The sequence below is a fragment of the Oncorhynchus tshawytscha genome, unplaced genomic scaffold (genome assembly GCF_018296145.1).
Source record: "Oncorhynchus tshawytscha isolate Ot180627B unplaced genomic scaffold, Otsh_v2.0 Un_contig_7457_pilon_pilon, whole genome shotgun sequence".
In the NCBI taxonomy this organism is placed as follows: Eukaryota; Metazoa; Chordata; class Actinopteri; order Salmoniformes; family Salmonidae; genus Oncorhynchus; species Oncorhynchus tshawytscha.
In genome coordinates, this window is record NW_024608473.1 from 7,356 (window position 1) to 22,500 (window position 15,145).

Sequence of the window (15,145 nt, forward strand, 5' to 3'; positions counted from 1 at the left end):
ATAAAGAATGGTACCAACACATCCTCCGAGAGCAACTTCTCCCAACCATACAGGAACAGTTGGTGACGAACAATGCCTTTTGCAGCATGATGGAGTGGCTTGGGGAACAAAACATCAATATTTTGGGTCCATGGCCAGGAAATTCCCCAGACCTTAATCCCATTGAGAGCTTGTGGTCAATCCTCAAGAGGCGGGTGGACAAACAAAACCCCCACAAATTCAAACAAACTCCAAGCATTGATTATGCAGGAATGGGCTGCCATCAGTCAGGATGTGGCCCAGAAGTTAATTGACAGCATGCCAGGGTGGATTGCATAGGTCTTGAAAAGAAGGGTCAACACTGCAAGTATTGACACTTTGCATCAACTTCATGTAATTGTCAATAAAAGCCTTTGACACTCGTTAAATGCTTGTAATTATACTTCAGTATTCCATAGTAACATCTGACAAAAATATCTAAAGACACTGAAGCAGCAAACTTTGTGAAAATTAATATTTGTGTCATTCTCAAAACTTTTGGCCACGACTGTACAACTGGTGACGAAATCAGCATGCATGTGCCCGGCCCGCCACAAGGAGTCGCTACAGAGCGATGGGACAAGGACATCCCAGCCGGCCAAACGCTGGTCCAATTGTGCGCCGCCTCATGGATCTCCCGGGTCGTCCCCAGCTGCGACACAGCCTGGGATCAAACCCAGGTCTGTAGTGACACCTCAAACCTTAGACCGCTGCGCCACTCGGAAGGCCATCATTTTGGACACCAGGAAGAGTACAGGGATCCATAATAAATAAAAAATACCTTTTGATGTAAATGTTTGAGGACAAGGTTATGTTCTTTCTGGATTCCATGAGAATGACAATTGCAGAGAAAGAGACAGGTCTACAACTCTTACAATTCCAACTAATAAATCATGCAAGATAATGTTCTTAATTTTACCTCTAAAGTGGAGATGCTTAAAAATGTTTTTTTTTTGCCCGCTCAACAGACGTCTATATAGGTCTGTTAATACTAGTAAAGGCCCAGTGCACAAAAATCATATTTTTTCATTCATATTTTTTTTACATTCTGATATTTCAGCACCCCTATCTCCCTATCTATCTCTGATTTATATGCATTTATGTGCCAGACCACGCCCATGTGAATGTTTATTGGTCAATAACGGCCATATTTTTTTAGGTACTTGTCTGAAAAATATTGGGTTAAGAGACTTTTGTCCATAGATGCCACATATCCAGTTTTGTGCAGATTGGTCATTCGTTGCCAGAAGAGTAGCGTTTTAAGTGTTTTTCACAAAATTCTAAATGGCGGAAATCTATAATGGTGGACCTTATGGGTCCCTGAGACAAATGTGTTCCTTGTGAAGAGAGAGAACTAAGTACCGAATTTCATGACTTTAGGTCAAAGGGGGTGAGGGTGTGACTTTTCAAAATTTTCATTTTCAATCTCTTGTTATAGCGCCACCATCTGGCCAATCAGTGTAATTTTGTAAATCCCGGATCTCTATGGCAAGACGTATCATACACCCACCTTTCACTAACATATGAACGAATAAATGGAGACAGATTCACAGTCCCCTACCCGATTTCATCAAGTGGGACAATAATTATCTGAACGATTGTAGTCTACAGCGCCACAGAAACGTGTGGCTCCTACTACAACCATAGAGTCAAAGACTGTGATAGAGTATTCCAGCCAGAGTAAAGACTGGCTCCTAAATACATATCCGGTTGGAAATACGAAAACTTCCGGTGAACTTCCTGGTTTTGTTTGCATAGCGGCTAACTTTGCTAGCTATGTCATTTCCAACTCTTTAAAACGCTCTTTGTATGTCCGTGAGTCAAACTGTGTTGGAAACGTTAAAACGCACTCTCTCGTTGACAAGACCTGCAATGGCTTGCTCTTAGTCATGCAAGTAACGTTAGTTGAAATGTAGTAACTGTTAGCTAACGGCTAACTTGACAGCTAATGTAGCTAGGAGAGTAATAGGATGTGCTGTTAGGAAGTTAGCCAGCCAACACTGATTATGTTTCTGCTTATTCGTCTGTTATGCTTCTACTTGTTTTAAATAACTTCTGCGCTATGGACACCGAGGGAATAGAGATCCGTATAAAGACTCCCGTCGGGGATATGGACTCATCCGTGGACTGCCCATCACTTTTGAGCTTCAATGACTTGTTGGTGAGCGCTAGCTACAGTTGCAAAGTTTACAGTTGGCTAGGCTAAGGACCTAGCTAGTTAACAACTGTTTTGCTTTACCGTTCATATCTTTCTAAATCTATTTTGCAGGTCGCTATAAGGGATGTCATGCCCGAAACCACAATCACTGCGTTTGAATGTAAGTTACCTCATGAAAAGATTGACATTGTGAGATTTCATCAGCCTGGTTTCCTGTTGTGGAGACAGTTTTTCATTACACCAACCAAATGTTTAAGTCCGTTTGGCAGACTTCTACCCAACTATGTTTAGTTACAACTGAAAAGCTCAGTCTACTACTTGTACTCAATTGCTACTTAACTTGCCTTTTTAGCTGTATTGTCCTTAATACCCAATAAGATTGATTGTCTTCAGTTTTTGCACATCAAAAGGATCATGTAGGCCATGTTCCTGGGTGCAAGTTGCCTCTAAGACACTGATCTTGGGTCAGTAGCATTTTTCCCGGTAGTGGTTAGGATGGGGAAGCTGATCCAAGATCGGTACTAGGGGGAAACGTAGTCCGGACCAAGTTTGTGAAGCCAGGACCATTATAGGCCTGCTTCCATTAAAGGCACCATATTTAAACTCTAGTCCTCACGTGTCTGATTTTCTTATCCTGTAACTTTAGGATGAATGAATTGCTTTGTTGGATGTTATACATTGGCTTTCACCGTTACAAAGCAGTCATCTATTTAAAGGCAGAATACTCTGCGCAGGTGTAGAGCTGTGGTTGAGGGTAACACTCCCGGTACAAGTCACACATACAATTCCCCACTGGAGACCAGGGTTCAATCCCTGCATCCACCTTTCCTATTGTGTCCCCCACCTGCCAAAACCCCGCTCTGATTTCCATACTGTTTCAATAAAGTGTCAAAATACTCTCCAAAATATATATATTTGAATACACATCACTGGACCTTGAGTGCTGAAGTTAATAACAGCATTGCTTTGATGGAATCATATTCTTAACAATTTGCTCTATTGATTTTGTTCAAATTAATCAATCTCTATTTAAACTATCATGATGATGACACAACCCAGTAACTATAGCTGTTGATGACACAGCCCAGTAACTACAGCTGTTAATGATAACAGCTCAGTAAATATAGCTGTAAATGATAACACAGCCCAGTAACTACAGCTGTTAATAATGACACAGCCCAGTAACTACAGCTGTTAATGATGACAGCCCAGTAACTACAGCTGTTGATGATAACACAGCCCATTAACTATAGCTGTTAATGATAACACAGCCCAGTAACTACAGCTGTTAATGATGACACAGCCCAGTAACTACAGCTGTTAATGATGACAGCCCAGTAACTACAGCTGTTAATGATAACACAGCCCATTAACTATAGCTGTTAATGATGACACAGCCCAGTAACTATAGCTGTTAATGATAACACAGCCCAGTAACTATAGCTGTTAATGATGACACAGCCCAGTAACTACAGCTGTTAATGATGACAGCCCAGTAACTACAGCTGTTAATGACGACACAGCCCACTAACTATAGCTGTTAATGATGACACAGCCCAGTAACTATAGCTGTTAATGATAACACAGCCCAGTAACTACAGCTGTTAATGATAACACAGCCCAGTAACTATAGCTGTTAATGATGACACAGCCCAGTAACTACAGCTGTTAATGATGACAGCCCAGTAACTACAGCTGTTAATGATGACACAGCCCAGTAACTATAGCTGTTAATGATAACACAGCTCAGTAACTACAGCTGTTAATGATGACAGCCCAGTAACTACAGCTGTTAATGATGACACAGCCCAGTAACTATAGCTGTTAATGATGACACAGCCCAGTAACTATAGCTGTTAATGATGACACAGCCCAGTAACTACAGCTGTTAATGATAACACAGCCCAGTAACTATAGCTGTTAATGATGACACAGCCCAGTAACTACAGCTGTTAATGATGACACAGCCCAGTAACTACAGCTGTTAATGATGACAGCCCAGTAACTATAGCTGTTAATGATAACACAGCCCAGTAACTACAGCTGTTAATGATGACAGCCCAGTAACTACAGCTGTTAATGATGACACAGCCCAGTAACTATAGCTGTTAATGATGACACAGCCCAGTAACTATAGCTGTTAATGATAACACAGCCCAGTAACTACAGCTGTTAATGATAACACAGCCCAGTAACTATAGCTGTTAATGACACAGCCCAGTAACTACAGCTGTTAATGATGACAGCCCAGTAACTACAGCTGTTAATGATGACACAGCCCAGTAACTATAGCTGTTAATGATGACACAGTCCAGTAACTATAGCTGTTAATGATAACACAGCCCAGTAACTACAGCTGTTAATGATGACAGCCCAGTAACTATAGCTGTTAATGATAACACAGCCCAGTAACTATAGCTGTTAATGATAACACAGCCCAGTAACTATATCTGTTAATGATGACAGCCCAGTAACTATAGCTGTTAATGATGACACAGCCCAGTAACTATAGCTGTTAATGATAACACAGCCCAGTAACTACAGCTGTTAATGATAACACAGCCCAGTAACTATAGCTGTTAATGATGCCACAGCCCAGTAACTATAGCTGTTAATGACAACACAGCCCAGTAACTATAGCTGTTAATGATGACACAGCCCAGTAACTATAGCTGTTAATGATAACACAGCCCAGTAACTATAGCTGTTAATGATGACAGCCCAGTAACTATAGCTGTTAATGATAACACAGCCCAGTAACTATAGCTGTTAATGATGACAGCCCAGTAACTATAGCTGTTAATGATGACAGCCCAGTAACTATAGCTGTTAATGATAACACAGCCCAGTAACTATAGCTGTTAATGATGACAGCCCAGTAACTATAGCTGTTAATGATGACACAGCCCAGTAACTATAGCTGTTAATGATAACACAGCCCAGTAACTACAGCTGTTAATGATAACACAGCCCAGTAACTACAGCTGTTAATGATAACACAGCCCAGTAACTACAGCTGTTAATGATAACACAGCCCAGTAACTATAGCTGTTAATGATGACACAGCCCAGTAACTACAGCTGTTAATGATGACACAGCCCAGTAACTACAGCTGTTAATGATGACACAGCCCAGTAACTACAGCTGTTAATGATGACAGCCCAGTAACTACAGCTGTTAATGATGACACAGCCCAGTAACTATAGCTGTTAATGATGACACAGCCCAGTAACTATAGCTGTTAATGATAACACAGCCCAGTAACTACAGCTGTTAATGATAACACAGCCCAGTAACTATAGCTGTTAATGATGCCACAGCCCAGTAACTATAGCTGTTAATGACAACACAGCCCAGTAACTATAGCTGTTAATGATGACACAGCCCAGTAACTATAGCTGTTAATGATAACACAGCCCAGTAACTATAGCTGTTAATGATGACAGCCCAGTAACTATAGCTGTTAATGATAACACAGCCCAGTAACTATAGCTGTTAATGATGACAGCCCAGTAACTATAGCTGTTAATGATGACAGCCCAGTAACTATAGCTGTTAATGATAACACAGCCCAGTAACTATAGCTGTTAATGATGACAGCCCAGTAACTATAGCTGTTAATGATGACACAGCCCAGTAACTATAGTTGTTAATGATAACACAGCCCAGTAACTACAGCTGTTAATGATAACACAGCCCAGTAACTACAGCTGTTAATGATAACACAGCCCAGTAACTATAGCTGTTAATGATGACACAGCCCAGTAACTACAGCTGTTAATGATGACACAGCCCAGTAACTACAGCTGTTAATGATGACACAGCCCAGTAACTACAGCTGTTAATGATGACAGCCCAGTAACTACAGCTGTTAATGATGACACAGCCCAGTAACTATAGCTGTTAATGATGACACAGCCCAGTAACTATAGCTGTTAATGATGACACAGCCCAGTAACTATAGCTGTTAATGATAACACAGCCCAGTAACTACAGCTGTTAATGATGACAGCCCAGTAACTACAGCTGTTAATGATGACACAGCCCAGTAACTATAGCTGTTAATGATGACACAGCCCAGTAACTATAGCTGTTAATGATAACACAGCCCAGTAACTACAGCTGTTAATGATAACACAGCCCAGTAACTACAGCTGTTAATGATAACACAGCCCAGTAACTATAGCTGTTAATGATGACACAGCCCAGTAACTACAGCTGTTAATGATGACACAGCCCAGTAACTACAGCTGTTAATGATGACACAGCCCAGTAACTACAGCTGTTAATGATAACACAGCCCAGTAACTACAGCTGTTAATGATGACAGCCCAGTAACTACAGCTGTTAATGATGACACAGCCCAGTAACTATAGCTGTTAATGATGACACAGCCCAGTAACTATAGCTGTTAATGATGACACAGCCCAGTAACTACAGCTGTTAATGATAACACAGCCCAGTAACTATAGCTGTTAATGATGACACAGCCCAGTAACTACAGCTGTTAATGATGACACAGCCCAGTAACTACAGCTGTTAATGATGACAGCCCAGTAACTATAGCTGTTAATGATAACACAGCCCAGTAACTACAGCTGTTAATGATGACAGCCCAGTAACTACAGCTGTTAATGATGACACAGCCCAGTAACTATAGCTGTTAATGATGACACAGTCCAGTAACTATAGCTGTTAATGATAACACAGCCCAGTAACTACAGCTGTTAATGATGACAGCCCAGTAACTATAGCTGTTAATGATAACACAGCCCAGTAACTATAGCTGTTAATGATGACAGCCCAGTAACTATAGCTGTTAATGATAACACAGCCCAGTAACTATAGCTGTTAATGATGACAGCCCAGTAACTATAGCTGTTAATGATGACACAGCCCAGTAACTATAGCTGTTAATGATAACACAGCCCAGTAACTACAGCTGTTAATGATAACACAGCCCAGTAACTATAGCTGTTAATGATGCCACAGCCCAGTAACTATAGCTGTTAATGACAACACAGCCCAGTAACTATAGCTGTTAATGATGACACAGCCCAGTAACTATAGCTGTTAATGATAACACAGCCCAGTAACTACAGCTGTTAATGATAACACAGCCCAGTAACTATAGCTGTTAATGATGACACAGCCCAGTAACTATAGCTGTTAATGATGACACAGCCCAGTAACTATAGCTGTTAATGATAACACAGCCCAGTAACTACAGCTGTTAATGATGACAGCCCAGTAACTACAGCTGTTAATGATGACACAGCCCAGTAACTATAGCTGTTAATGATGACACAGCCCAGTAACTATAGCTGTTAATGATAACACAGCCCAGTAACTACAGCTGTTAATGATAACACAGCCCAGTAACTACAGCTGTTAATGATAACACAGCCCAGTAACTATAGCTGTTAATGACACAGCCCAGTAACTACAGCTGTTAATGATGACACAGCCCAGTAACTACAGCTGTTAATGATGACACAGCCCAGTAACTACAGCTGTTAATGATAACACAGCCCAGTAACTACAGCTGTTAATGATGACAGCCCAGTAACTACAGCTGTTAATGATGACACAGCCCAGTAACTATAGCTGTTAATGATGACACAGCCCAGTAACTATAGCTGTTAATGATGACACAGCCCAGTAACTACAGCTGTTAATGATAACACAGCCCAGTAACTATAGCTGTTAATGATGACACAGCCCAGTAACTACAGCTGTTAATGATGACACAGCCCAGTAACTACAGCTGTTAATGATGACAGCCCAGTAACTATAGCTGTTAATGATAACACAGCCCAGTAACTACAGCTGTTAATGATGACAGCCCAGTAACTACAGCTGTTAATGATGACACAGCCCAGTAACTATAGCTGTTAATGATGACACAGTCCAGTAACTATAGCTGTTAATGATAACACAGCCCAGTAACTACAGCTGTTAATGATGACAGCCCAGTAACTATAGCTGTTAATGATAACACAGCCCAGTAACTATAGCTGTTAATGATGACAGCCCAGTAACTATAGCTGTTAATGATAACACAGCCCAGTAACTATAGCTGTTAATGATGACAGCCCAGTAACTATAGCTGTTAATGATGACACAGCCCAGTAACTATAGCTGTTAATGATAACACAGCCCAGTAACTACAGCTGTTAATGATAACACAGCCCAGTAACTATAGCTGTTAATGATGCCACAGCCCAGTAACTATAGCTGTTAATGACAACACAGCCCAGTAACTATAGCTGTTAATGATGACACAGCCCAGTAACTATAGCTGTTAATGATAACACAGCCCAGTAACTACAGCTGTTAATGATAACACAGCCCAGTAACTATAGCTGTTAATGATGACACAGCCCAGTAACTACAGCTGTTAATGATGACACAGCCCAGTAACTACAGCTGTTAATGATGACACAGCCCAGTAACTACAGCTGTTAATGATGACAGCCCAGTAACTATAGCTGTTAATGATAACACAGCCCAGTAACTATAGCTGTTAATGATGACAGCCCAGTAACTATAGCTGTTAATGATAACACAGCCCAGTAACTATAGCTGTTAATGATGACAGCCCAGTAACTATAGCTGTTAATGATGACACAGCCCAGTAACTATAGCTGTTAATGATAACACAGCCCAGTAACTACAGCTGTTAATGATAACACAGCCCAGTAACTATAGCTGTTAATGATGACACAGCCCAGTAACTATAGCTGTTAATGACAACACAGCCCAGTAACTATAGCTGTTAATGATGACACAGCCCAGTAACTATAGCTGTTAATGATAACACAGCCCAGTAACTACAGCTGTTAATGATAACACAGCCCAGTAACTATAGCTGTTAATGATGACACAGCCCAGTAACTACAGCTGTTAATGATGACACAGCCCAGTAACTACAGCTGTTAATGATGACACAGCCCAGTAACTACAGCTGTTAATGATGACAGCCCAGTAACTACAGCTGTTAATGACACAGCCCAGTAACTACAGCTGTTAATGATGACAGCCCAGTAACTACAGCTGTTAATGATGACACAGCCCAGTAACTATAGCTGTTAATGATGACACAGTCCAGTAACTATAGCTGTTAATGATAACACAGCCCAGTAACTACAGCTGTTAATGATGACAGCCCAGTAACTATAGCTGTTAATGATAACACAGCCCAGTAACTATAGCTGTTAATGATGACAGCCCAGTAACTATAGCTGTTAATGATGACACAGTCCAGTAACTATAGCTGTTAATGATAACACAGCCCAGTAACTACAGCTGTTAATGATGACAGCCCAGTAACTATAGCTGTTAATGATAACACAGCCCAGTAACTATAGCTGTTAATGATGACAGCCCAGTAACTATAGCTGTTAATGATAACACAGCCCAGTAACTATAGCTGTTAATGATGACAGCCCAGTAACTATAGCTGTTAATGATGACAGTCCAGTAACTATAGCTGTTAATGATAACACAGCCCAGTAACTATAGCTGTTAATGATAACACAGCCCAGTAACTACAGCTGTTGATGATAACAGCCCATTAACTATAGCTGTTAATGATAACACAGCCCAGTAACTACAGCTGTTAATGATGACAGCCCAGTAACTATAGCTGTTAATGATGACACAGCCCAGTAACTATAGCTGTTAATGATGACACAGCCCAGTAACTATAGCTGTTAATGATAACACAGCCCAGTAACTACAGCTGTTAATGATAACACAGCCCAGTAACTATAGCTGTTAATGATGACACAGCCCAGTAACTACAGCTGTTAATGATGACAGCCCAGTAACTACAGCTGTTAATGACGACACAGCCCAGTAACTATAGCTGTTAATGATGACACAGCCCAGTAACTATAGCTGTTAATGATAACACAGCCCAGTAACTACAGCTGTTAATGATAACACAGCCCAGTAACTATAGCTGTTAATGATGACACAGCCCAGTAACTACAGCTGTTAATGATGACAGCCCAGTAACTACAGCTGTTAATGATGACACAGCCCAGTAACTATAGCTGTTAATGATAACACAGCCCAGTAACTACAGCTGTTAATGATGACAGCCCAGTAACTACAGCTGTTAATGATGACACAGCCCAGTAACTATAGCTGTTAATGATGACACAGCCCAGTAACTATAGCTGTTAATGATAACACAGCCCAGTAACTACAGCTGTTAATGATAACACAGCCCAGTAACTACAGCTGTTAATGATAACACAGCCCAGTAACTACAGCTGTTAATGATGACACAGCCCAGTAACTATAGCTGTTAATGATGACACAGCCCAGTAACTACAGCTGTTAATGATGACAGCCCAGTAACTATAGCTGTTAATGATAACACAGCCCAGTAACTACAGCTGTTAATGATGACAGCCCAGTAACTACAGCTGTTAATGATGACACAGCCCAGTAACTATAGCTGTTAATGATGACACAGCCCAGTAACTATAGCTGTTAATGATGACACAGCCCAGTAACTATAGCTGTTAATGATAACACAGCCCAGTAACTACAGCTGTTAATGATGACAGCCCAGTAACTACAGCTGTTAATGATGACACAGCCCAGTAACTATAGCTGTTAATGATGACACAGCCCAGTAACTATAGCTGTTAATGATAACACAGCCCAGTAACTACAGCTGTTAATGATAACACAGCCCAGTAACTACAGCTGTTAATGATAACACAGCCCAGTAACTATAGCTGTTAATGATGACACAGCCCAGTAACTACAGCTGTTAATGATGACACAGCCCAGTAACTACAGCTGTTAATGATGACAGCCCAGTAACTACAGCTGTTAATGATGACACAGCCCAGTAACTATAGCTGTTAATGATGACACAGCCCAGTAACTACAGCTGTTAATGATAACACAGCCCAGTAACTATAGCTGTTAATGACACAGCCCAGTAACTACAGCTGTTAATGATGACAGCCCAGTAACTACAGCTGTTAATGATGACACAGCCCAGTAACTATAGCTGTTAATGATGACACAGTCCAGTAACTATAGCTGTTAATGATAACACAGCCCAGTAACTACAGCTGTTAATGATGACAGCCCAGTAACTATAGCTGTTAATGATAACACAGCCCAGTAACTATAGCTGTTAATGATGACAGCCCAGTAACTATAGCTGTTAATGATAACACAGCCCAGTAACTATAGCTGTTAATGATGACAGCCCAGTAACTATAGCTGTTAATGATGACAGCCCAGTAACTATAGCTGTTAATGATGACACAGCCCAGTAACTATAGCTGTTAATGATAACATCTCAGTAACTATAGCTGTTAATGATGACACAGCCCAGTAACTACAGCTGTTAATGATGACAGCCCAGTAACTACAGCTGTTAATGATGACAGCCCAGTAACTATAGCTGTTAATGATAACACAGCCCAGTAACTATAGCTGTTAATCTGTGTTTCAGATGAGGATGAGGTGGGCGATAGAATCACTGTGAGGAGTGATGAAGAACTCAAAGCCATGTTGTCATATGTGAGTATTGTTCTCTTCAACATGACACTTTGTTGAACTCCCATACCCCCAGTTTACCTGACTAGCCTCCCATACCCCCAGTTTACCTGACTAGCCTCCCATACCCCCAGTTTACCTGACTAGCCTCCCATACCCCCAGTTTACCTGACTAGCCTCCCATACCCCCAGTTTACTTGACTAGCCTCCCATACCCCCAGTTTACCTGACTAGCCTCCCATACCCCCAGTTTACCTGACTAGACTCCCATACCCCCAGTTTACCTGACTAGACTCCCATACCCCCAGTTTACCTGACTAGACTCCCATACCCACAGTTTACCTGACTAGCCTCCCATACCCCCAGTTTACCTGACTAGACTCCCATACTCCCAGTTTACCTGACTAGACTCCCATACCCACAGTTTACCTGACTAGACTCCCATACACTGCCATAACAACAGTTTACCTGACTACTCTGCCATAACAACAGTTTACCTGACTACTCTGCCATAACAACAGTTTACCTGACTACTCTGCCATAACAACAGTTTCCCTGACTACTCTGCCATAACAACAGTTTCCCTGACTACTCTGCCATAACAACAGTTTCCCTGACTACTCTGCCATAACAACAGTTTCCCTGACTACTCTGCCATAACAACAGTTTACCTGACTACACTGCCATAACAACAGTTTACCTGACTACTCTGCCATAACAACAGTTATGTATAAATATATAAATATAACATATATAAATTAACAGTGACATCATATAGGCTAATTAAAGTTACATTGACAAATAAAAATGCAAATGAACCCCCCCCCCAAAAAAAAAATATATATATTTTCTGGTGTGGGTCTTTTTGATTGAGACGACAGCCTTTGTGTTGAATGAGTGTTGCTATGGCCAAAGATTGAAAATAACACTGCATTTGGAAAATAAATTATCTCCTGTTGAAGAATTCTTAAAAATGGAATAAAGTAAATATAATTACTGACCCCGGTATACCATTGAGGCAGCAATTATAACCTTCTTTTCACTCCATTGAGTGTTTTTTGTTGAAGGGGGGAAGCTATTAAAAATCTATTACAACAGATCTTTTCACCCAGGGCCACAGTGTGCTCATTGCTAAGCAGACTGGTAAAGATGACAAGTAACTCTACATATTTCTGTCTCCTACAACAAAGCACTGTATGTGGGTGATTCCACGCCAGCGGGAGCAGAACATATTTCTGTCTCCTACAACAAAGCACTGTATGTGGGTGATTCCACGCCAGCGGGAGCAGAACATATTTCTGTCTCCTACAACAAAGCACTGTATGTGGGTGATTACAGAACATATTTCTGTCTCCTACAACAAAGCACTGTATGTGGGTGATTCCACGCCAGCGGGAGCAGAACATATTTCTGTCTCCTACAACAAAGCACTGTATGTGGGTGATTCCACGCCAGCGGAGCAGAACATATTTCTGTCTCCTACAACAAAGCACTGTATGTGGGTGATTCCACGCCAGCGGGAGCAGAACATATTTCTGTCTCCTACAACAAAGCACTGTATGTGGGTGATTCCACGCCAGCGGGAGCAGAACATATTTCTGTCTCCTACAACAAAGCACTGTATGTGGGTGATTCCACGCCAGCGGGAGCAGAACATATTTCTGTCTCCTACAACAAAGCACTGTATGTGGGTGATTCCACGCCAGCGGGAGCAGAACATATTTCTGTCTCCTACAACAAAGCACTGTATGTGGGTGATTCCACGCCAGCGGGAGCAGAACATATTTCTGTCTCCTACAACAAAGCACTGTATGTGGGCGATTCCACGCCAGCGGGAGCAGAACATATTTCTGTCTCCTACAACAAAGCACTGTATGTGGGCGATTCCACGCCAGCGGGAGCAGAACATATTTCTGCTATCTCGGGTTGTTGTAGCAATTCTCACATAGAAACTTCATTGGGAGGAAGTGTTTTTTAAAAATATATTAAATATATTTTTCAACATTTGTGCCACGTTTGAGAGAATCCTGATGAATGTGTCCGTTGTAGACCCTTTTAAACCTTTACAATCCTCCTGTAAGACCTTATGCTCCGTGAACCAGACATGTTATACTCCTTATCGTCAGCTTTAACATACGGAGTACATGTAGATTCTTATGTACATTTCCACATTCATTTATTCAACAGAAAATAATATAAATGTTTCTGCAAAATCAAAAAGGACACTTTTGAGATTATAAAAATAAAAATGTTGAATAAATTATTGTGGACATTTTTATTTTAGAATCGGGACATATGTTAGAGCACACTATATGAAGTATAATGCCACCAACCCGTACGGTTCATAGATCCTAAGGTCTTACAGGAAGCATATATAGGTCTATACAATGGCCGCTTTCATCATGCTTTTCTTTTTAAATACAATGTCAAACATCCTTCCTCCCAATGAAGTTCCTATGTGAGAATTGCCAGAACATTACAAAAATATTTTTCATCTCCCGCTAACGTGGAATCGCCCGTGTCTGATGTGCCAATCGGTGTCGTCATGGCAACACGTGATCTTTTCGGCAAATGCCGCCAACCTTCAGCCCTCTGCATTGGACCGGGTTCAGGCAAAAGAGTGACAGCAATAACATAAAGATGTGTTATGGACTTCACCAAGGCTGCGAAGGTGAATTAGACACGTCCACACGTTTTATTTCAGCCTCTGAGCTCAAACGGAGAGAGAAGTGAGGATTTGTATACCCATTTAAAATGCCTCATGGACGGATGTACCTGATAGGTCTATGCCTTCATGTTGAGGAAGTAACAGGACACTCAAATGTGTTATGTTTCTATGGAAACATAATCTGTTGTATAGAGGCTATACTTGTGTTTGGAACACATCTCTCCTGGGTTTTTTTGTCTTGTTGATTTACTTTTCAAGTCCCCCCCCCTCTGCCCCCGCGTGATGTTACCATCTTCCTTCATAGTTACTGTTCACATCACGGACATTAAGAGTAATGACTTGTAATGGGCTTCTTCACGAGGTACACTGAAAAGCTAAATGAACTATCCATTTTTATTATTTATTATTCAGTACTTAAAGTTTCGCCTCATTAAAAAGCAGGCCCCCCTGGGCGGAGAATATTTGTCAAAATCTACTCTTCATCTGGGGATGTCTTTTACCCCCCATCAGCTTACAATGATGGCACTGTAGCCACAGGCTGAATCTCCTCTGTTTCAGGGACTTTATTACTCCTTCGTCTTGGATGCTTTGTTGTCATTGGGTAACATCGGGTATCCCAGGGTTTGCTGGTGCTAGTGTGAAGCTGATTGAACGGGCAGAGTGGCCTAGACAGCTGTAGTGGTGTCGAGCTGTAGTGAGAAGGAGGACGGGAAACATATTGACCTTGTCTTGATTGATTTACAAGTCCCTCACCCTCAGGGGATACT

The 15,145-nt window shown here is 41.3% G+C and overlaps 1 protein-coding gene across 1 annotated transcript in view; it reads left to right on the forward strand.

Moving 5' to 3' along the window:
* Positions 1–1,605: 1,605 nt before the first annotated feature.
* Positions 1,606–15,145, forward strand: part of LOC121843558 (dual specificity mitogen-activated protein kinase kinase 5-like) — a gene marked incomplete at its 3' end in the record, with an annotated part of 53,483 nt that continues 39,943 nt past the window's right edge. The window contains 3 exon segments of the mRNA XM_042313269.1: positions 1,606–2,179; positions 2,288–2,336; positions 11,667–11,734. Of these exon segments, the coding sequence (XP_042169203.1) occupies positions 2,048–2,179; positions 2,288–2,336; positions 11,667–11,734 (249 nt within the window).